The 24,724-nt window shown below is 41.5% G+C and overlaps 1 protein-coding gene across 2 annotated transcripts in view; it reads right to left on the bottom strand.

The window, feature by feature from the left end:
* The window catches only part of TSPAN5 (tetraspanin 5), an 88,687-nt gene that overhangs the window by 5,550 nt on the left and 58,413 nt on the right, over positions 1-24,724 (bottom strand). The window contains exons 2-7 of one of the 2 annotated variants that reach the window (XM_005232531.4): positions 23,512-23,562; positions 11,826-11,972; positions 9,736-9,906; positions 4,008-4,133; positions 444-491; positions 196-312 (exon numbers count right to left, since the gene is read on the bottom strand). In XM_005232531.4, the coding sequence (XP_005232588.1) occupies positions 196-312; positions 444-491; positions 4,008-4,133; positions 9,736-9,906; positions 11,826-11,972; positions 23,512-23,562 (660 nt within the window). Of the gene's footprint in view, positions 1-195; positions 313-443; positions 492-4,007; positions 4,134-6,966; positions 7,179-7,357; positions 7,540-9,735; positions 9,907-11,825; positions 11,973-23,511; positions 23,563-24,724 lie in introns of those variants that run through there. The other variant, XM_055797287.1, reaches the window with a different exon arrangement.

Here is a 24,724-nt window from a genome sequence, read left to right as displayed (position 1 = left end):
AAATGCATCCCTCCAGATAGAAATTAAATACTCAACACAGAGAAAGCCTCATGCATTTAGCTCCCATCACTAAAACCTATGGGTGTTATACTTCTAAGTGCAGCTGACAGCGTATTTCAATTTCTCATATACAGTTCCCGCCCTTGTATTTATGGATTCTTCTGTATAACTCATTGCAGTGAACGTGATGTTTACCTGCAGTAATGCTATCCCAATGAATATACCGGCAACTATGGTAAGATTGTCCTGCAACCATTTCTCAAACTGAGGGACGCAGCCTTTAGTGTAGATAACAATCTGCTGATCAACTTCCTGCCAAGGAGAAGAGGGAAGAAAACAGACAATTATATTCAACTATCCCATCAGCAGAAGAACCTGCTCTTGCAAGAAGGATTCAGATCCTTAATATACCACATTAAAAAAAAAAAAAAAACCACGCTTACTGGTTTTTGCCTTGCATCGTAGCCACACTGAGTATTAATAACATCTTCCTAGGAGAGAGACAGAAGAGAGGCAATCAGTGCAATGTCTCCCAAACACCCTCTCTCAGCTCCACAGAGTTAGTCTGGAAAGTAGTAAGACAATCACCCTAACTTTGATTACCATATTGCTTTTTAAAAACCCCTTCCTCTTCCACTCAGTGCTATGAGTTACCTGCATCAAACTAAAGCACATCAAAAAATATTTCCTGCTCTCAGGTCAGTAAGCTGGGGAAACTGGCCCTCCACCTGGGTGAAGTCCATGTTTCAGATGAATCATAGAATCATTTAGGTTGGAAAAGACCTTTCAGATCAAGTCCGATCATTAACCAAGGACTGCCAAGTCCATTACTAAAGCATGTCCCTCAGCACATCTAAGTGTTTTTAAAGACTTCCAAGGACAGTGATTTCACCATCTCCCTGGGCAGCCTGTTCCAATGCTTGACCACCCAATGCGTGAAGTTTTTCCTAATATCCAATCTAAACCTCCTCTGGCACAACCTGAGGCTGTTTCCTCTTGTTCTGTTGCTTCTTATTTGGGAGAAGAGACCTACCCCCACCTTGCTACACCCTCCTTTCAGGCAGCTGTAAAGAGCAATAAGGTCCCCCCTGAGCCTCCTCCCTACAGACTAAACCACCCCAGTTCCCTCAGCTGCTCCTCGTAAGACTTGTGCTCCAGACCCTTCACCAGCTTCGTTGCCCTTCTCAAGCGTTCAGAAATCAAAGTAAGGGGATTAAGGAACACCTATTTTAACTAAAAGAACCTTCTGCTAAAAAAGTTTTGCCCATACAGAAAAATATGCCAACACTACTCTTTTCAGGGTCAGTCTGTGCAGCATGAAGAAGTGAGAAGGGGCAGTTCTGTTGCCGAAGCAGCAAGTTCTTACTGAGGATGTCTGTAGAAATACAAACAGTACCTAGTCCCTTCCCAAGAACTAGGGAGAAAAAAAAGTAATGGGGTAACGAGTAGTTACTGCCTATTCTTTCTTACAGGAGCTTGATACCAATGGGAAAGGACATGGTTTTTCTTCCTCCTACTGCCTCTGTTTTAGTACTCCCAAAGCACAGCTAATAAAACGGTCTATGGCAGACTCTTCCCAGCGAACAAGTGCTCCCACTGGAAGCTGAAGCTACATTTACTCTGTATACAGAGTTATTGCAGGACAATAAAATGAAGCAGCTACTTTTGGTGTCAGCCACACTGGCAGCAAAATACTAAGTTACTGGCTCATATAACATTGAGCAGAAGGAGGAACTACTCAAGGAAGTGAGAAAACCAGCCAATTTTAGCTAGGTGTACTGAATAGCACAATTTAATCAAGTTATGGGAAGTGAGAAAGGCAGCCAGCAGAGAAATAAATTTTTAAAAGCAGCCATATGGAAAAAGGTATCTCCTATCAGCAGTTAAAACTCCTCTAAGTGTTTCCTCACTTTGCAGGAAGTACATCAACAGGCTGCATCCTATCAGTTGCCCAAGTTGGATTCCCTCAATGGACCTTTAAGTTCTGAGCAATTTGTATTATTTAATGAGATTAATATTTCTGTTACAGGATCTAAAATATAAGTGCTACACACTTCCAAGGCTGTAAAAGCAGGTAAGATTCCAACAGAGGTATTTTTAGCTTTCTTCTTTGTACTGAATGCCTAATCAGTGTCTTCTGCCTTTAGCCTTGGAATTTGTTAACCTAAAGAAATTGTGAAGAATGAAATGGAAATAAATCAACTTTTGTAGGCCTTGCCTGTACAGGAACTTGGAACACTTCAACCTGCTAAACTACAGCAAGGTGAACCACAGAAGTCCAAATCCATTTTAAAGGAGACTTATTTTGGCCTATCGTAAACTTACCACTTCCTGATTCAAGCTAAACAAGAAGCCCTGTTCAATAAAGCAGACACATAACTTTTTGCATCCTAATTGCAAAAAATGCAGTCTAACACTGCATCCTAATTCCAAAAGGAATAAATTTGCTTTCCCACAGAATAAACTTGTTTATCACTGCAACTGAATCAGTCACAGCTTGGTTACAATTATATCCATGACTTCTAATATTTTTAGAAATACTATTTTTAGTCTTTATTTTAAAGGCAATTAAGCATGTTGCTTACCTAAAATTAGTAAGAATGAGACTTATCTTTACATTTCTGGTTGCTGCATCACCCCCTAAGAAACTACATAACCATATACACACAAAGAGAGAGAGATAACTTTAGCATGGATTATTTATTTATAGGATTACCTTGTACTGCTGTCACTAGTTTGGTTTTATAACAACTACATTTTTAAAACTGGGTTGTGATGACCTCTCTGTGTGGGTGGGTGGACAGATAAGCAAACAGTAGGGGGAATCCTAAGCATAATGTAATGCTTGAGCCTAACCTATATTTTGTTTTAATATTTCATTAAAATTTTTTCAGTGATGTTTGTGAGAAATTCAAACTACTGTGAATACACATTCATTGCAGAGGAACCAGAATGCAGCTTGTGCAAGTGGCAGTGCAGTGACTGAACACTGGGAGTAGCAACTGCATTGCATTAGCAAGGCAGGAAGCACCTGAGGTGCCTGTTGGCAACTTAGTTAACTTTAGTCAGTGCTACAGGCTCATACATTCAAGGAACTGTAAGTCACTCCAGATGCAGAAAAAAGCCACAGCTGAACTAATAGAAGCATTCACAGGCTACTTTTGACTTTCATGTAACTTAAATGTGTACAGTGTTAGCCACGTAACAGTTTCCATGCACACACCCATCCCTATTCCAAGTCTTTCACTGTGAGTGAACTGCTTCCCTACACTTCACCCTTCATTCTTTACCATGTCTGTGCTAGTAATGCATGGCTCCAGCATCTTCTGCTTGATGATCCAGGAACTACAACTATTTCAGAAGACATAAAAAATTTACCAAAATGCTGTTCCCTCAAACAATTTCTGACCTTGCAAGTCTGATCTTGGGCGACTGTAGAACAAGCAGAAATTTTAAAGGGGAGGAAAAGAAAGCATGTAAAGATGTCCATACCTGGCTCAAGATTCTAATGCAAACATATGTCAGTTCTTCAGGGCACAGACTGTCATTCATTACCATACCTAGCACAGACTGGGTCAAACTGGCTGCAGCCTCAGGACACTGAATTAAGTAATGAGTAATACCTGCTCTAGAGTGTCTAATCTTAGAGTTGCTGTTCTTTAAAGCAGTGAATGAAATACCCTGATGATAATCAATTGAAAGCTTACATCCTTCAACTCATTAAGGGCTTCTGCTTTCTATACTTGCTAACATTAATATGTACGTTCAGCTAAGTCCATGGTTCTCTAATTCTAATGAAAAGCAACAAACGGCATACAAGATTTAAGTTAGCTCAGGTTTTTTGCTGACTGCAGAGAACTTAGTAGTTAAAGTGAGCTGCAAGTACAAAAAAATACAGGTTGGTGGGAACGTAATGATCATTCATGACTTGCAGAAAAGAAAAAAAATCTCAGAGTGATTTAAAATTGGAACAGCAGACCCATCCCACCCTCTTGGTTGTCACTTACAGCAGGGTCTTTAGTGCAGCAAGAGAATGGCACTCCACAGCGCTCCCGACTTGCATTGGAATCTGTGCAATTGAAGTAAATATTAAGGTTCCAGTCATCAGCTCCAAAAGCCCCACAGCACTGCCACTAGAACAAAGAAAGGAGAGCTTCTTGACTTTCAGAACAAAAATCTCAGCATTAGTTACATGCATCATCATTGCCAGTTTCCCCTCTGGCTTTCAAAACAAAATCCGAGATTCCCTCCAGTTTCATTGAAGCTGCCTTACCTTTTTTATTTTTTAAAAAAAGCTCATTCCAAACCTGTAAGTTTTAAATTATCATGTGATTAAAGTTATGTTCACACCCTGCAACTCTGCTCAGTGGACAGAAATCCATGGAGTGAGCTGATATGCCTACACAACACCACACTGCTGCACAGGCCTACAAGCTCAGGCCCCAGGGACAGTAGAGCCGAGAGTATGATGTTCTGTCCAGTCTAATGTTCCCTGGCTTCTCAATAAAACTAATCATCTCTGAGTGCTACACCAGTACAGCTACTCCTTTTGCCAGTTTTGGGGGAATCTTTGCCTGGCTGTCCATCAGACAGTATGAATGCTGTTTCCTGAGCATCACTCTACAAATAACTTCTTTACTGAATCACAGAATCACATAATGGTCAGGGCTGGAAGGGACCTGTGCAGGCCATGTCGTGCAACCCCCTGCTAAAGCCGGTTTGCCTCGAGCGGGTTGCACAGGGTCGCGTCCAGGTGGGGTTTGAGTATCTCCAGGGAAGGAGGCTGCACAGCCTCTCTGGGCAGCCTGTGCCAGGGCTCCGACAGCCTCCAAGTGAAGACGTTTTCCCTCACACTCGGATGGAATTTCCTGTGTTTCAGTTGGTGCCCGTCGCCTCTTGTCCTGTCACTGGGCACCACTGAAAGAAGCCTGGCCCCATCCTCTTGGCACTTGCCCTTAAGATATTTATACGCACTGAGGAGATCCCCCCTCAGTCTTCTCTTCTCCAGGCTACACAGGCCCAGCCCTCTCAGCCTGTCCTCATAAGGGAGATGCTCCAGTCCCCTGATCATCTTCATAGCCCTCTGCTGGGCCCTCTCCAGTAGCCATCCCCATCTCTCTTGAACTGGGGAGCCCAGAACTGGACCCAGCACTCCAGGTGCAGCCTCACCAGGGCATAGTAGAAGGGGAGGACAACCTCCCTCGGCCTGCTGGCCACACTCTTCCCAATGCACACCAGGATGGTACCATTAACCTTCTTGGCCACCAGGGCACACTGCTGGCTCATGGGTAAGTTGCTGTTCACCAGAACTCCCAGGTCCTTCTCTGCAGAGCTGCCCTCCAGCAGGTCAACCCCCAGCAGGTCAACCCCCAGCCTGTACTGGTGCAGGGGGTTGTTCCTCCCCAGGTGCAGGACCCTACATTTCCCCTTATTGAACTTCATGAGGTTCCCCTCCACCCAGCTATCTGGCCTGTCCAGGTCACACTGAGTGGCAGTGCAGCCCTCTGGTGTGTCAGCCACTGCTCCCAGTTTTGTATCGTCAGCAAACCTGCTGAGGGTGCACTCAGTCCCCTCATCCAGGTCATTGATGACCAAGTTGAAGAAGACTGGACCCAGCACTGACCCCTGGGGCACACCGGTAGCTACAGGTCTCCAGCCAGACTCTGCACCGCTGATCACAACCTCTGAGCTCTGCCATTCAGCCCGTTCTCCATCCACCTCACTGTCTGCTCCTCTAACCCACACTTCCTGAGCTTACCTATGAGGATGTTATGGCAGACAGTGCCAAAAGCCTTGCTGAGGTCAAGTTAGACAACATCCACTGCTCTCCCCTCATCTACCCAGCCAGTTGTTCCATCATAGAAGGCTATTAGATTGGTATGGGATGATTTCCCCTTGGGAATCCATGTTGACTGCTCCTGATGACCTTTTCCTCCACATGCTTCGAGATGACCTTCAGGATGAGTTGTTCCATCACCTTTCCAGGGACGGAGGTGAGGCTGACTGGCCTGTAGTTTCCTGGGGCCTCCTTCCTGCCCTTTTTGAACACTGGAGTGACACCGGCTTTCCTCCAGTCCTCAGGCTCCTCTCCTGTTCTCCACAACCTTTCAAAGATGAAGAGTGGCTTGGCAATAACATCTTCCAGCTCCCTCAGCACTCGGGGGTGGATTCCATTGGGGCCCACAAATTTGTGGGTGGCAAATTTGCTTCAGGGATCTCTAACATGATCCTCCTCAACCAAGGGAAAGTCTTCCTTTCCCCAGACTTCCTCTCTTGCCTCCAGGGTCTGGGAAACCCGAGGGCTGGCCTTGGCAGTAAAAATTGAAGCAAAGGTGGCATTCACCACCCCCACCTTATCTGTATCCTTCATCATCTGGGCACCCACCTCGTTCAGCAGCAGGCCCACATGTTCCCTAGTCATCCTTTTCCTGCAGATGTACTTGAAGAAGCCCTTCTTGTTATCCTTGACCTCCCTCATGAGATTTAATTCCAAATAGACCTTTGCCTTCCTTGTCACCTTCCTGCACACTCTGACCACATCGCTATATTCCTCCCAACCAAAGGGCTGTCCCTTTTTCCACATCCTGTAAATGTCCTCCTTCTGTCTGAGGTTTACCAGAAGCTCCTTGCTCATCCGCACAGGCCTCCTGCCACTTTTACTCCATTTCCTGCTCATGGGGATGCACCGACCTTGAGCACGGAGGAAGAGGTGCTGTAATATTAGCCAGCTCTCTTGGACTCCCCCTAGCTTCTAGAGCCCTAACCCATGGGATTCCTCCAAGTAAGTATTTGAAGAGGCCAAAGTGAGATCTCTTGAAGTCCAGGGTTGCAATCCTACCTGTCACCCTGCTTCCTCCATGCAGGATCCTGAACTCCCACTATCTCACAGCCACTGCAGCCAAGTCTGCCCCCAGTCTTCACATCCCCAAACAGTCCTCCTTTGTTTATGAAGGTCCAGGAGCACACCTTGCCTTGTTGGCTCCTCCAGCACCTGCATCCATAAGTTATCATCAACGCTCTGCAGGAACCTCCTAGGCTGTGTGTGCCTCGCTGTGTTGTCTTTCCAGCAGATGTCAGGGTGGCTGAAGTCCCCCGTGAGAACCAGGGCCTGTGATCATGAGGCTCCCTCCAGCTGTCTGTACAAGGCCTCATCGACTTCCTCTTCCTGATCAGGTGGCCTGTAGCAAACACCCACAACAGTGTCAGCCATGTTGGCCTGCCCCTTAATCTCTACATTCCAGTTGCTCCTTCAGACAAAGAGCAACTCCACCACCTCTCCTCGCTGGCCTGTCCTTCCTAAAAAGCACACAGCCATCCATGACAGCATTCCTGTTGTGCGAGATATCCCACTGTGTACCTGTAACTGCAGTGAGGTCATGGCCCTGTGACTGCACACAGATCTCTAATTGTTCCTGTGTATTCCCCATGCTGCGTGCGTTGGTGGACAGGCATTTCAGAGCAGGAAACCTGCGTGCTCGATTACCAGGAGGCGTGCAAGAGGATCCACCATAGGCAGGCAGGCAAAAGGCAAGCAGAATCCTTCAAAAAGTAAATATGCCAAATGGCAGGCTTAGATTCTGGCAAAACATGCTGAACACACAAATTGGTAAAACTTGTTGAACATACAAAGAATGGACTAGAAATCAGTGGAGCACTTACAGTTTACAGCATTTAAGGAGCTAGCCCAATGAACCCATCTATGTCAATTGAAAAAAATTAATTTGAAAAACCCTAAACAAACCACATTTTTAAGTGTTGGAATTGCAGTTCTCTTTCTAGATGCAGCAAAGCTCCCTCTGCAATACCTGAACACGCTGTGTTCAAGCATTATCTCTACTAGCTGAAGAAGTAGCTTGCTCTCCAGACTCATGCTGTCCCTGACTTACCTGCTAAGATTGCTAATCCAGTTAGGAGAGCAAGTTATATGTAGTGCCTGCAAAAGTGGACTATAGCCTTTTTGTTGCATACAAGTCGATCACTGCTTTCAGACTGTGGTGCCCTCTGACCTTCTCCCAAGTGGACAAGGTTCAAACCAGTCTGCAAGGATCCACATCCTGTTACTTACTCATTTTTTCCCCCAACACATATAAAAGCAAAACAAACACTGAATTAAGTTATTTTAATTGCAGAATGTACAAAAATTAGTAAACATGATTTCAACCAACACTCAACCATGTTAGCTACACAAAGCCAAATTTAAAGAGGAGTGTTGTGACCCAAAATGAGTCATTCAGGATGACCTACCTTTCCCTTGGGACCAATGACCAAGTTTATGATACCCTTGGACTGAATTGAGGTAAAACACCAACAACCAACCAGTTTTATGATTTATTAATACAAAATACAATATGTGGTTAGATAGAATAGCTCAACGGCAGTTACTTTAACTGGATAAGCAAGTCCTGTGCCAAACGTTATTACTTAGATCTGGCCACTATTCAATAAAATGAATGGCGAGGAGGAGAGAAAGAAGAAAAAAAAGAGGTACCACTACTCATGGATACAGCGGCATCCTGTTGGTCCTCTTCACCCTGGGTGTCTTGGTGGTGGGGGTGCCACCCAAGATTTTGTCAATTCGGGTTTTATGCTCTCAAGAGGACACCTCCTCATTCACATACAAAGTCAAGGGGTGCGTGGTCAGTGTCTGAGCAAGATCAGCATCTGAGTAGTGGTTGCAGGGTGTCCTCATCAGTGGTTGTGAGGGGTTTAGGCAACCCCTGCTGTGCACATGAGCAGTTGCCTTATGTTACCACAGAAGTTTCTGCCAGGAAGTGCTAGCTAGACTTCGCCTTCACAAGATTCTAAAGCCATTCCATCCTGTACCACCTTGTGGCTACCAAGTCAGGCAACGCTGGCTCACTTTGCAGCTACAGCTCGTTTCAGTTCCTCTCCAATCGGAGTAGAAAAGCTTTGCACCAGCTTTGCTTGAATTTGTGCATTAAGCAATGTTTAAGGCAATTATCAATATATTGGTTCCTTACAAGGAGTTCGTCAACACAGGCCAGAATTGAGTACTGGGCAAGAAGATACTGGTAAAATACCTTGTATACAAAAGTAAGTGCAAGACTCCTTTACACACACTGATAAATTACAAGCTTAACCCGTAGTGTCTGGCTTCACCCTTCCCTCCCAAGGGAACGATGCTGTAGCGTCATTTGGGGATTTCATATGAGAACTGTGAGGTGCCCACTTCATTAGGCTAACCGCATTAAGTCTCCTTAAAGAAATAACATTGTAGTTTCACTGCTAAAACATCTCTGCCACTCTGCAGTGTGGTGTAGCACCTCTAATGTTGCTAAAACTACAGCAACATTCATCTCGGAACCAAATTAAGCTTAGAAAAGAATATTATCCTACGATAAAATATCTTGAACATCCCCCTCCTCCCAGGAATGCTAAAATATCTTCATACGCATATGGAATGTGCTCCAAAAAACTGAACACAAGACAGCGATGATTAACTTGTAGACTTGACACACTATCTCTTCTTCAAGAAGAGTTCAAGAGCAAGTCACCCCAACTCTCCACCTTGTTTTACTCACTTGTACTTCTCACAGGTGTTGTGTACTTGTAGAAATTCCATAAAAAATATTAAAAATATATATGTATCTATTAAAAAATATTATATGCTAGAATACTTGTTGTTCCTTGAAGAAACCAAACAGATGGAAAGTAAGAAATAGAGCAGATATTTCTTTAAAGTAAGCTTTACCAAAAAAACATAGTCCAACTTACATATTCTTGTGTGAAGTCTATGAGGTTTTGCAAATCAATGTCATCTCGGTATGCTCTGATGTTGTTGTTTATAAAGAAATACAGCTGGTCCTTTATCCAATCTTTGAAAACAAATGCTAGAACACCAGCAGTGAGCTCCAAGAAGAAAATAATTCCAAGAAACACAGAAAACTATGAAGGAAAAGAAAAAGGTTAAAATTAGCTTGCTTTATGGCCAGAAACTTATTTTTCAAGGCTCACAATGACGTCGTGTCAAGGCTTTATCTGTTTCAGTGCAAGTTCAAGCTATTCTAGCACACAGGAAATTTTAAATTAAAAATGCATCAGTTTTAATTAGGGCTATAGTACAAGAGTCTTAGTTTTATTCTAACAAATAATAAAAATGGCAACAAATTCAACCCTTGGACATTTCACTGGGATTTTCAAAGAGGTCCCAGAGAATACACTGTAAATTTCAACAGACATGGCTACTCAACACCTGTAGGGCCCTCTGAAAATTCATCTTGAATTTCTATGGAGGCACTTAACATTTGCAAATGCATAAACAACCAATAGTGCCAGTGAAATGTTTTTAAGTGACTTCTTCTTTAGACATCATCACTGGCAAAGCTTTGCTTAAGCAGACAAAGGAAAAATTGGTAACAGCAGAAATTAATTAATGACTAAGTCAGAGCAGAATGTCTATGGAATGACTCACATATACATTAAAACCAAATGAGGCTGCTATGATTAATGCAAATTCAATGGATGCCAAAGGCATTACTAATGATCTGCCACTTTCTCTAAGCATCTCCACTGAGTCTACACCATTTTAAAACACACAGGGGTCTTCGTATACTGGAAGTACATCCCTTTTGCAACTGTGCCTTTGAGTTTCATTTTAATATGCTCTCTGTGTTTTCTCTGATGCATTGTTAATTTCTCCTCCGGCTGCCGTATAGGAAGCTATTTCTGGTACAGCAGATGGGCTCATTTTAGGCATGCTAAGAGAAGCAAGGGAGAAAAAAGCATTACATTAGCTTCCCCCTCCCCATCTTTTTTTTTTTTTTTTTTTTTTTTTTTTTGGCAAGACAAAAGCAAGCTAGAACTATCCCAAGCTGCTTTATAAATGCCTCAAACTGTAACCCTCAACTGCCTCCTCCCCTTATACAACCCGTCTGTGGGATCCAAATATGTCATCTGAAGGCAGTTATTTCACTGGAAGCCTTTTCATGTCTGTATTAACAGTTAATGGTTATGAAGACACAACTGCTACCCAGGCTATGCCCACCTCTGGAAGTCAAAGTGGTGGAGGAAAGAATCTTGGATTTTTATTATAAATCTGAGATTTATCTACAATGGAACATGATACTGCTTTCCTCATCTTCAAAGCTCACAGGAGGAAAGCTTTCAAAAAACAGAACCAGGCTACATAGTTAAAGGAGTTTTGAACACTGAGGTATGTTTGTGTATCAGCAGCTCCTTCCCCAACTAACAGTCCAGCCTAGAGACAGACAGTTTCCATTTTCTTTACCTATCCTGGGCACATTCTCCTCCCTTTCTCCCTCTCAGGCTCCAGCACTGCCAGTAAGCAATAAAGCCTTTTCAGATTAGCTGAACAGAACAGAACCGAGAACATCAGCAAGCAATCCCTTATAACAGTCCTATCTACTCTGTACCATGAGGGGCACTTGCACAGCAGAAATCACACAGGTCACATTCAGTGGTCTGTCTACATTCCTCATATTTCACAGGGTGCTAGTTATGGAGTCTTAAGTTCAAGATGCAGATTCTTAGCAGAAATTTCTCTCTTTTTGTGACAGGAAAGCAAAACGTTAGGCTATATCCATATGAGAAGCACTAGTTCCATGTTATGATTCTTACCATCAATAACTTCAAATCTTAAAAAACCAACAGTAAGCACCAGAGACTGAAGAGCTGTAAAGTGTTAACAGTTCGGCAAAAGCTATTCATGGAACAGCAGTCTCCCATTAGGTAACACCTTCCACTCCCAAAAAGACATTTTAAAATCTTCACACAGTTAAGCAGGAACAGAGAACATGACTTATGCTATGCAACTGATGAATGCCACAGTTGCAAAGGCTACTTACAAATTTGAGAAGAAAGGTATTTTCTCGCAAAGCTCCAATGCATCCTGCAAATCCCAAAATGAACATAACTCCTCCTACCACTAAGAAGAGCCAAACTGGATCAAAGCCTCCCAGGTCAGTGATGGAGGAGATATTGGACAGCACTCCCTGAGAAAGAAACAATGCCAAGGGATAACAGGTATGTTCAGCTTTCAGTTGTAAAATTCTGCTTGCATTTTTCTTTTTAAAAAGGTAGAAGACTACAGCAAATAAACAATCTGTAGTACATCAAGAAAACACAATTAAGAAAATCTTTGCATTACAAAAAAAAAAAAGAGATAAAAAGGGTGATTATGTACAGTATTTCTGAATCAACATGCGGAATGAACAACAAAATGTGCTTCTAGAGTCCTCTGCGAGAAACCCACACAGCATTTTGCTGCTTCTGTAGCTATAAGAATTACTCTTGCCAGAAAGTCAGAACAGATATTTGAACAAAACTTAACTCAATCTTATTACCCATACTGAGATGAATTTTAGATATCACATACATTATTTATGCAAGCACACTGTTACACATTATGACAGAAAAAAACACAGTCAATAGCAAGAACACCACCTTGAATTTAGCATTTATACTCTGTATTTACAACAACTGACAGAAATGAGAAGCAAGCTCATAGGTTGCAGCATCTTGTGTCAATGAATTTTACACCAAATTTTGACAAACTAGATACCTGGCCAATTCAACTTCAGGCATCTACGGTGCCAAAATCTCATTACATAAAGTACAGCTACTGACTAATCAGCAGGAAAAGACTGAAAATAATGTTAAACTGCCTTATGTCCTACTAAAAGATTTAAGTACTTCCCTTGGGAGATGCTTTGCACTAACTTAGGTTAGACCTATCATACAGTAAACCACATACACTGTGTTTTAGATATGACAGTCAGCACAGTCTCCTTGCAATGCCACTGCCCCCTTAGAAGCAGAGCTTGGAATGTGATGCCAGTAATCCTGAAGAACTTTTTTTTTTTTTTTTTTAAACACATTTTAACCTGAGTTTGGCTGATGTTTAACAGATGGGTCATACCAAGAAGTGAGTACAAAGTCTTCGTTATTATGGCGAGCTTTTGCACAGGAACAGTTACAGTTTCCTAAAGCCTTCTGGCAGCAAAAAAGCTAAAGTATCACTGCTTCTTTATTCACCTCCCAAGTGCTTAGGTCAACACAAAGCATGCTGCCGTAGCAGACATTTGTCCATGTGCTTCCTCAAAGAAGCCTGAACACAGGCTGAATGCTTTGGGCTACTGCTTTCCCTACTAACTCCTGAATAAAGCTGTGGCTTGAAAAGCAGCAATGTAGGCTTCAGCCTCTACGGTTCCTTATTTGCAGAATTAACAAGTTCTTCATCATTTTCCTTTTTCCCTGTTCATATCCCCTTTGCTTCTTTGAAATAGTCCCAAACTAGAAATAATTTTGCAGTTATAACCTCATTTCCAAGAGTTGTTAGTAATATTATTTACAGTCACAACTGTGACTTCAGACCTGTGGTGGTTTTGTGTTTGTTTTATTTAATGTACTCAGTCTGGACCACTCAGAACATATAAATATTCATGTAATCACTATCTTTAATTCAGTATTCCACATGGTTTGCAACCACTCCCATAGTTCCTAAGTAAAACTGATGCTGAGCAAGTAGTAAAGAGACACACAAAACTTTTTAATTCTGTAGACAATAATAGACTAGATAAAACATACACATTAATTTCTCCAATGCACGCAGCAAGGAGCCTTGGAAAAGGGCAGCATGCTAAAAGCAAAAGAAAAACTTGATTACAATCCAATCCTAAAGTACGAGCAATAAACCAACAGCATGAATGACATTCTCAAACCAGATTCCTCTCCCTCGTACTACAGGAGGCTACTGCCTGACAGAAACGAATGAAAAAAAAAAACAAAATAAAAATAAAAATCACATTCATCACTTTCCTCCTACATTATATATAGTACTAGTCATCTTATCATTCATTAAAAAGACAAAAATAGATGTAAGGCATGATGTAACACAGTGCTGCTCAGAGCCAGTTTTGCTATCAAAGCAGACCAGTTGGCACATCCCTTTTTCTAACTAACTAGTGATGAGAAGATACATGCCAGGCTGAAATGAACACTTAGCCATTATTAACACTTAAATCAACTCGTGTAGAAGTTTTCCACTACTTTTGTTTCATCACATTTGTCATAGAAAAGAAATCAAAGACATAATTTTCTTGCTAAGAATAACAAGCAAAAAATAAACAGTATAATCCAATAACACACAAACCTGAACAAGTCATGGCCATGGCTATACACAAGTCAGGAAACACGCCCAAGGGAAGGACTGCTAAGATGACTTCTTCACAAAGTTTTGAAGCCTTTCCTATGTTTCCTCTCTGTGCTTATGTAGTTACCTCAAGATAAAACCAATGCTACCTTAAAACAAACACTGTTACCCATTTCTTTTAACATTAGCTGATTTTGGAATTAATGGATGATAGCGTAGTAGAGTGAGAAAATAGTCACTGGAGAAAGGATGTTGCCTTTGTACTATAATTCTTTTACTAAAAAAAAAAAAAATAATAATCCAAGAAGGATGAACAGTCATTTAAGTCTCCCTTCATGAAAGACTTAATCTTTCTTTAAAAACAAACCAAAAAACCACCAACCCAAAAAAAGAAACAAGAAAGCCCAGAAAAAATTACTATGTTTAATGAAGTTCCTACCATATGGAAGTAGTAAAATTCAGATGAATGAAGAAATCCAAGTAAAATTCAGCTGACATTTGTGGACAGTGCTCTTAGAGAAGCAAGTCATAATATAAAGGTTAGTGAGAAAAAATATATCACTTCGCATTTTGTCACATCCCCATCGAAGCTGATGACAATAAAATTTAGTGAACCAGTTGTACGTTGCAGTTCCGATTGTGTCCTTTCACACCTTACTTGCTTTCCTAGCACTGCCAGGCTCTTAGCACACTGGTATGCCACTCAGTGGTCAGTCACGCAGCACAAGTCACTCATCTAATCTCTGGTCTCCTCCAGGCTCAAAGTCCTCAGAGTAGCTATGACTGACACGTACTGAAACAGAACACCACAAGCTTTATCTGCCATTGTTTACTGTCCTTGAAAAGCACCTTTATGTGCTGCTTCTGCTAGTCTGCATATGGAAATCATAAGCCTAGCCTGGATAAGCCCCAAATAATGCATTATGACAGCGCAAAGCACATACTGCCTAATTCTCATTTGCACTCTATATAGTCTCTGCATATGAATCCCAAGTTACCAGTATTCTGGAGAGACATCTCAGGATATACAATCAGGGAGACTTTGGCAATAAAAGAACAGCTAGCAGCAGGAATGACAGACAATGCTCTGTGGTTACAGCTAGAGATGCACAGAGGTAGTCTGATAGAAAATTGCTGCATACTGCTGAAATACGGTTTTGCAGCCTTAGTTTTTTTCTGGACACTTACAAATAAGCTCTCTGATGAGACAGTAGTGAAATACTTTAAAGAAAAGCATATTTTGCTTCAAGCAGCAGGGCAGTGACCGGGAGTATTACCTCACTTTATACTGTTAAGAAGAACTAAACATACAGGCCTACAGGCACATACTTCTATCCACCACAAGTTTTTATAAAGGCTACTACCAGTACTCGGTATTTTTTGGCTGTAATGGCTGCTTCTGGGAAAAGTTTGGCAGAGAGGTATAAATGCCTGGTAGTGACAAATTCTATCTCCATCCTGTCTTTAACCAAAAGCAGAAGGGAGTCGTTCCAGAGGTGCTCGAGCAGAGGATCAGAAATGTCATATTCTACCACCATACCCTTCAGTGACATGCTCTGAATCCTCAGGCTGACCAGTCAGTCACAGAATGTATAGCGACTGTTTGTCAACTGATCTCTTCTGTCAATGCAAGACCTAAATAAACCAGTTGTAAATCCTTTAATGTTAGGCTTTCTACAAATACAAAGTATTTTTCTCAGCAACACTACTACAGTAGTCCAACCTTTACTGCTGAAGAGTTGCAAGTACTACTGATGCTTTAGTACCTGTAAGGAGGAAATAATATTTTTTTTCCTAAACCCTGAATTTCCACAAAATTTTGTTTTGGAAGTATGGTTATTTTTCTGTGGTACAAGCACATCAGTTTCTTGGTAGTTTAAGCATGTCATCTTTATTTGGCAGTAAAGATTTTGTTTGTACAAAGCTACATACTCTTAATACTTTCAACCCAGGGCTCTGCTGTAGTCCCACAAGGACAGCCAGCAGGACATGTTCCCTGGATGATCTCAAGTTCATTTGTTTGCTCTGTTCCCCCACCCTCAATTGCCTGCTATACATTATAGCACCTGGGATGTTATTTAACCTTTTAAACAACCACAAGTCAAAATTTGTTTGGAGTAGTGAAGCGACAAAAGCATCACCCATAACTGAAAAATCAATAATGGCGAAGTTATGAAAACCGTTCCTTTATTTGTGAAATTTAAATCACTATGATACAATGATGTAGGCATGAAACAGTAAAGACTGACCTTATATTACCATCCCACCCCAAATTCAGGGGAGGAAGTCAAGCAAAACAGTAGGACCTGCTCTTTCATGCAAAAGGGTAGGGAGAAGAGGCATTGGTGGCACCTTAAGTCACACCAAAAAACATGAGATAACCAAGCCAGGCCTGCCAGAAGCTCCTGCAGAACTGGAGTCCTCTCCTTAAAGCATGTGAGCACAGGCAGAAAAGCAGTCTGTAAGAGATGCCCAAATCCAGTGACAGATCCTCTGTTGTCATGCCCTATTTCCCCCCCCCAAGGCTACAGCCCCCCACCCTGCAACCTGGATCTCATGCATAGCTCTCAAGGGAGAACAAGGCAAAAGAAAATGTTGGTCTTGAAGACAGTAGCTCAAGAAGGCCCCTCTGGATATTATAGCTGCCCAATTGTTTGCCTTTATCCCCATCAATAAAGATTAAGGAAGCAACAGTCTTAGAAAAGCAATAAGGGTGCACCCTTCACCCCTTCTCCACCTTATACTCCAAGATCATCAGGACAATTTGAACTACTTTTCAGAGACAGATCTCTGACTCCACCTTTGGTGCACATCTATATTTGCATTTCAGGTAAGATCCTGAAATTTAAAGGGATTGCACACAAGCTATGCTTCAGTTCGCACTAGGGAAAAGTCTCAGAGCACACCGACTAGATTACTTAGAAATGAAGATGTGCTCCTGGAACATAACTCACAACCACTAGCAGGCATTCAGTCCATAAAGTCACACTAGAACTAGGTTGAAAAAAACTCAAACCTTTTAAAACCTGTAGACTGTGCAAGTTGGGTCTTCAACACCATTTCCTCTCCTATTGGTCCACACTATTTGCATTTAACAGACGTAGCATTTGCATGCTGAACCCAGGAAGTTAATTTAGTTTCCCCAGAATATATGGATGCCAACATAGACATCTTGGTTGGTGCAGTGCCTCAGAGTTGGCACAACTATACAATCTGATTGTGTTTCTGATGAGGCCAAATAGAAGGGAGTCACAAGTGCATTAAACTAGCAAGTTTTCCAGACCATCTGTGGTTGTGGTTAGCGTAGAGAATCCACTGCCACGTTGAGGTCTCAGAAATGTCCCCAAGAGTTTGCTAGACTGTTGCTTCTCTCTGGAACAGTTGATTTCACAGGCAGGGTAGCATACTGCAGGGCAAAAGAGAACAGCTCTGAGTGAAAACATTTGAGGCAGCAGCACTTTTGAAAACCTGACCTAGTAATGAAAATTCAAGGCATCTTGAGTCAGAGACAACTTAGGAGAATCATCATCCTAGGGAACAAAGAGGTGATACGCTGTGAAACTACAAAGAATTTGGCCCACAGGAGTGCATGTTAAAGAACAGGACTCAACACAACAGTCCCTATAACAAACATCATCCCACTAAAAGGCCACTAAAAGGAAAAAGAAGAAACCAACACCAGTAGGATAGGAGAAATCTGCCTGCTTTTTTTTTTCTCCCCTCTCCAAGATGGGGAAAAAACCTTCTCTGCTGCAGAATCCCATTACTGGGGGGACAAAAAACATAGACGGTCAGAAAAAGATTCAGCAATACAAGATCTTCTGAAATATTTCTTCTTTGCAAACAGATTAGCCTTTCCACAGGCCCATCTGCAGGACTTTGAATCACTGGCAAACAGAAACACATGGGGGTGATGAGAAATACAAGTATTTCCAATGTATGATTTTAAAATGGAAAACTGTCTCCCTACTTTGTTAGTCATAAAATCCATGCAGTTTCTCCATGCTGTGCATCTGAATAAGCATGGGAAACAGAACAATAGTCATTGAAACATGCCAAATTAATTCCACTCCAGAATATTGTCTCTGCAAGCAAGAAACTAGGTGGGGGATGTTTACAGATCTTATTTACGTGGGTTTTGTTAGTTTTTCATTTCTCACAGCAAACAACAATAGCAGCAAAACTTTATTTTTCAGTTTCTAGTGAAGGAGAAGAATGAGTCTAGCTTTCTTGTCATGACAAAGCAGAGTTCAATAGGTAAATAACTGGTATGAATACACGCAAAATACATATTTTTGCATTTTTCAGGATTAATGGTTGCAAGGTCTTGGAGCATTAATATAAAGATTTAAGAACCTGTTTAGATAGTGCAACTTTATGTACTGAAATTTAAATTAAATGTAATAGCACATATTAGTATCCCTCTCTGTCCTCCCAAGTCCTATAAAATACACACACAGTCCTGGCTTCCAAAGCACGATACATATGCTTTGGGTATCCTTCAGCCCATAAGAACCAGCAGGATATGTGTACGGGTTCCTTGTTGGGAATTGTTTTTACAAGAACTGTGGGATAGACATGTATGCACAACAATTATGAATGACTAGTGTATCACTCACTCTTGATGTCTGCCACTCACTAGGACAGTAAAGGAAGTGAGAACTTTTTCCTGAAAACAACTGTAATTTTCATCTGTGGGCAAGCAGAGACAGACTTGTCTGACAAATTGTGACTGTTTCTATGTAGGGAGCTTAGCCTGTCCCACAACACCAAAGCAAGTCTAAATCACCTTGTACCAACGTGTAAAAGTCTAGCTTAAAATTTGAGATCCAGATTTAGAACTACTGCTTGCCCAGAATACTATGCTGGTACACAGAGGTATTATACTGCTACTCCAAACTGTGTACAACTTGACTTCTGAGCAGGAGCAGCTTCTACTTACGCTGATTTAACAAGAAGAGCCTAGAAACCAAACTTACGCACATGATCAACCTCTTCCACTTCTCCCTCTTCATTTCAGCCAACCTTATACAGGAGCTAAGTCTAACTGAGAAATCTGCAAGGATCTGCAGATTTCCTCCCCCCCACCTCCCTTCAGTAACTCTCTGCCTTTGCTACCTGCTACTTAAAGCATACCCTAAATCCACAGTGCTTTCCTTTTAAAAGCTCCCTTTCCATGGACAGTCTTAATAAGGTCTCAGAAGACATAACAGAAATTCATCAGAGTCTCACTACTCTTGAATATAAATCTCTTGCAGGCAATGAAAACCAGGAAGCTTATTTTCCCCCAAGTACTTACTGACATCACGCCATGAACACTCCCAACCAGCCTTAAGACCACATTATCTAATACATACAACCAAGGAGGGAAACACACATTTTATACAAAACTAGTTTATTTTTAAAAAGCCAACAGAATGAATGACTTGAAGTGGTTAAAAAAGCCAGTGAAATATAAACATTTCTCCTCTGCTGCTGAGAAAAGGCAGTGAAAGTTGCTTGGGTTTAGTACAGACTCTGCACATTAACATTGTTCATGTCATTGCTGGGAGGGGTGAGGGGGTAGAATTCTGCTGCCATGGATGGACTTTTATGGTGCAAGCCCAAGCCCAGCATGCCTGAAAACAGTGCGAGATTGTAAGCTATATAGTGCATCCATGTATAGACAGCTTTATTCACCTCTGAGTTTATTGCCCCCACCCCACCCCCCAGCTCGCTTTCAGGTTCATGACTCAGAATGCTAATTGCCCAGTTTTTGTTTAGGGCTGGCTGACTGGCTGTCAAGCCAATTCTATTGCCTATTTGACAAATGAGCTCTTTCACCTCCCTGCAAAGGCTGTAAGGAAGGTCACGAGACTGTATAGTGTGCATTTTTTTCTTCTTTACAACAAAGTTTAAAGGGGAGAATTCAAGCCAACTCAGCAAAACAGAGAAACTAACCAAACCCAGAAATCTCCCCCAAACTCTTTTTAGCCCACAACAAACAGGACTCCTGTAAAATGTGGATTATTTCTTTACATCCTGCATTTTTAATGTGTCCTGGCACACTGTCTTTTTATCTGAAAACAATTCTGTGAAGCAGCAAAAGTATATACAAGTTGATGGCCAGGTTACAAAACAACACAGCTGGATATAAAGCCACACCATTCAAAAACAGAAGTAAATCAAAATCCTCCCCACCTCCAAGTCAGTTTACAGTAGAGGATTCCTTCTGAAGACCCCATCCTGTCAGGAAAAAAAAACACCCAAACAAAGAAACCCAAACCCCTTACAAATCTATGTTTACATATCATACAACAGCAGCATCAATTTCAACTTTGATAAAAACTTAATTCATTAGGACAGCAGCAGCCTTCGCAGAATGGTTGAAGTTGGAAGGAACGTCTGGAAGTCATCGGATCACCTAGACCTGGCTGCCTAGCACCACATCCAGACTGCTTTTGAGTGTCTCCAAAGAGAAAGACTCCACATCATCTCTGGGCAAACTGTGCCAATGCTCAGTCACCCTCACAGTAAAGGGAGAGAAAAAAAAAAGGTGTTTCCGGATGTTCAGTCAGAAGGTCCTGTGTTTCATTTTGTGCCCATTGCCTCTGTCACTGGGCACCACTGAAAACAGCCTAGCTCCATCCTCTTTGCACTCTCGCTTCAGGTATTTATACACATTAAGGTTCCCTTAATGTGAACAGTCCTAGCTCTCTCAGCCACTCCTTGTAGGAGAGATGCTCTGGTCCCTTAGTCATCTAGGCAGCCCATTGCTGGACTCTCCAGTATGTCAGCATCTCTCTTGTACTGGGGAGCCCAGAACTGGTCCAGATGTGGTCTCACTAGTGTTGAGTAGAGGGGAAGAATCCCCTCCCTCAACCTACTAACAACACTGGTAATACAGCCCAGGAGACAATTAGTCATCTTTGTCACAAGGGCACAGTGCTGGCTCACGTTCTATTTGGTGTACACCAGGACCCGCAGGTCCTTCTCTGCAAAGCTGCTTTTCTGTCTTACAGTATACCATTACAACAACCCATAATGCTCAAGGGATACCCAGGCTAGCCTTAGGTCTTAGAAGTCTAGCTAGAGAAAGGGTTTTTAGTTAAGTTACCAATCTCTCAAGTCTTAGACTTCACCTACTTGGCTTTTGCCTCCAACTCCACAGTTGCAGCAAGAACAGCTCTGTCTGGGATGTAACTGATCTGCCCTCCACTAAGTTGCACAGGCCCTATGAGTAGCTGGAACTTGAGCTTGCTGACCGCAGCTTCTGGCCATTCCGTGTCCTTTGGAGAGCCAAATGAAAGAAAGGTCTCAAACCGGCTTGACACAAGTCTATTTTTCCATAATTCTTGCTACAAAAATCAAGTCTGTCTGTGCTCCAGAGCTCTGCAGTTCAGCTACACCTATACTACACATTTTGGTTGACACAACCATGAAATGAAACAGTCCACACTAAGCACCACAGTACACAACAGTTAAGAGAAGCTGGGGAGAGATGTTCATTTTCAAGGAAAGGCCTGTGCTTTAAAAATACAAGCATTATTTTATTTATTAATTTTTACAGAAAAACCCAGTACATATGGAGCCTGAGCTAGTGCATATTAAACTGTTCTAGGTGGTTTTATTTACTTGTCTGAAAAACAACGTAGCATTTTCTTCCAGTTTCAGGAACTGATTAAAAATGGTTTTAAGATGACCTGATAACAGATGTCCAAATCTCAAGTAAAATCATGAGCTTTGGCTTCTTGCTATTAACAATTATTAATTAAATGCATTTTTCCTAGGAAGGGGTGGTGGTGCTTTCCATATAGAAAATATGTAAAACCTAACAAATCATTATTCTGCCAGAACACCCTCTAGCTGTACAATTGTCATATTTTAGACTTCAAACACTAGACTACAGCTGTTTTCCCTACTCATTCATGCTAAAGAGGAATCATTTGTGTTATCTACTGAAATTATACAAAAAAATATGTACAATCTCTTCTAGAAAGCCACTTCAAAACAAAATTCTTCTCTGGGACTTAGACATAGATATAAGCTCTGTGAGTATGCTCAGAATGTTAAATAAAACATGTTATTGCATCTTTGCTGAATGAAAAAAAAAATCACCTCTTTCCAACATGAGTATCATGTGGTATGTAAGTACAAGTATATATAGGAGTATACAGTACGAGTTAATTACTACCCATTACTATTTGTAAATATTTACATCCAAGGCACATACACAGAGTAATCAGAATCTAAGTTAGCAACTCACTTCTGAACGAGCAAAATTTGTCCTAAATTTTTAAGTGGCAAAACTCCAGTGCTTCCAGCATGTTATTTGTTCTGCTGCAAATGCCAGCTATTATGCCTTAAGCGAACACCAATTTGTAACTTTGTCAGTGTTTTCCATTAAAAAAAAGAAAAAAAAAAACATTATGTAATTGAGTATCACAGCACCATTGTTACCAGCTAGGTTTTGTTATTTTCAGTCTTTTAAAGTAAAGGAAACTCTGGCTTTCATTCTAGCTGTTGCCTTTTAGCAAGCCAAACTCTTCATCCAGTAATCCAACACATACTGACTTGTTTTGTGTATTATGTCTTGATATTTCATCTTCTTTCCATCCTCTGCAGCAAGCAAATTAAGAATCAGGCTCTAGTTCACAAATGTTTTCTCCTTCCCCCGCCCCCTTTCTTCCCATTTCCAATCTTATTTTACAGTCTTGCAACACAGAGCATTCCAATGGACAGTTTTATTTGCACATCTGTCTCGCATTTGGCTTGGTTTTGGGGGTTAATTTTGTTTTGGGTTTTGTTAGGGATTTTTGTGTGTGAGTTGTGGTTTATTTGGTTGGTTGGTTTGTTTTGCTTTTTTAGTTTTGGGGGTTTTGTTAGTCTGGGGTTTTTTTTGGTTTTGGGGGGGTTTGTTTGGTTTTTTTGTTGTTGTCATTTTGGTTTGTTTGTTTGTTTTTTTTTAAAGAGGAACAGAAATTAGCATACTATGTTAAGGCAAAGCCAAGGAGGCTTATTTTTCAGACAGTGCCCTGTGATCCATGTAGGCTTCCCTCTCCATTCCTGGGGACACATGCAGCAGAGACACAATGCCAATATCACCTGTAGCAGAGTGTTCTAGTACCTGAAATGCAGTTTGAGCATGCATGGATTGAAATGGTTATTTTATGTGCAAGTGTCTGCCATGATTCCTTGCTAAGGCATTCTTGAGAAAGATGCCTGGGATCTTCCTCTAGGTGAGCCAAGCGAAGGTTTTATCTGACAGAGAAGCTTGATTGCGTTTTGGTAGAAACTGTGTGTGGACACACAAAATGTGTGGCATGTTACTATTCAATATTTCATCAGAGTAAGAAAAAGAAAGAGGAAAAACACAGAGTTTGGTGCTAGATTCAACTTACCTTTTCATTCCATGCCCACAATCCAATCCCAAGAAATGCTATGCCAAGGAACTAAGGGGAAAAAAAAAATAATGTCAGAGCAGGCACTATAAATTTATGGATTTTTTTAAGATATATACATATTGACTCATCCTTTCTGTTGGATAATCAATTTTTTCAGGATGGGGGGTGGGGGGGGGGTGGGGCTTACCAAGAGTTTTAAAATATGCACGTAGCTGTTTACTTTAAAACTTAACCATTGTAACTGGAAGAATTTAAAATTTGCACAACTCATTCAGGGACGTTCCACATAGGAACAGTAGGTGCAATAAGCGTCACTTTCTCAGCATCAATCAAGTAAGGTTCTCTTTGAGTTTTTCAGACTCAAAGCAAACTCCACAGTCAAGCAACACATTATTTTATTGTTATATTACCACCACCTGCACAAAACAACTGTTCTCACAGCTCTCTCCCAGTGAAAATGATTAGAAGTCCTAAATATTATCAGTTTTAGCAATGTTTTCCACAGACACACAGCTGTTTAAATACAATATAACCCATGATTTGGGCGGGGGTGGTGGGGTGGGGGGGGGGTGGGGTGGTGGTGGTGAGAGGAATATATATTACACACTGGTCTAAAAGAGTAAAAAAATTTTAAATCCCTGAAGCCAACATTTTATAACCTTTTTGATATTGAATGCTCCTGTATTTCAAAAAGGAAGTTACAGTCTTTTTCTCCTCCAACAGACTCAAAAGCACCAAGCTTGAAAGACAGCGTCTTTCCCCCATGATGGAAAAGGGAACAGCATCTATAATTTTCTTAAATCCCTCTATTCTGCACTCCACTGAATGCTTTGGAGTACATCGTTTCCCTCCACATACTACAGGGTTTCCATGAAAAGCCCACGCTAAGGATCAGTGAAACAAGCAGAACAGGCACAAGTAGCACTGTGCCTCCCAATACCACCACTGCCTGTTTGGCATGACACAGTACCAATCATGCAGAATTGTTTAAAAAACATTGTAGGTGTCCAAGCACATTTCTAAATGTCCATCTGTCCAACTTTCATCTCCAGTTTTTAAAACCCAAGCACTGTCTAAAACAGAAAACTAGATTCGCTTTAGCTTCAGGGCATGTAATGGAACGCTGCTCCAGCATCAAACTGGTTTTCTTTGTGGTTTCTCCACACTGCAGTGTACAGATATATTTTGGCACACAGTACACTTTATCTTG

The sequence above is a fragment of the Falco peregrinus genome, chromosome 2, assembly GCF_023634155.1.
Source record: "Falco peregrinus isolate bFalPer1 chromosome 2, bFalPer1.pri, whole genome shotgun sequence".
In the NCBI taxonomy this organism is placed as follows: Eukaryota; Metazoa; Chordata; class Aves; order Falconiformes; family Falconidae; genus Falco; species Falco peregrinus.
This window is presented reverse-complemented; position numbering and strand designations above follow the sequence as displayed.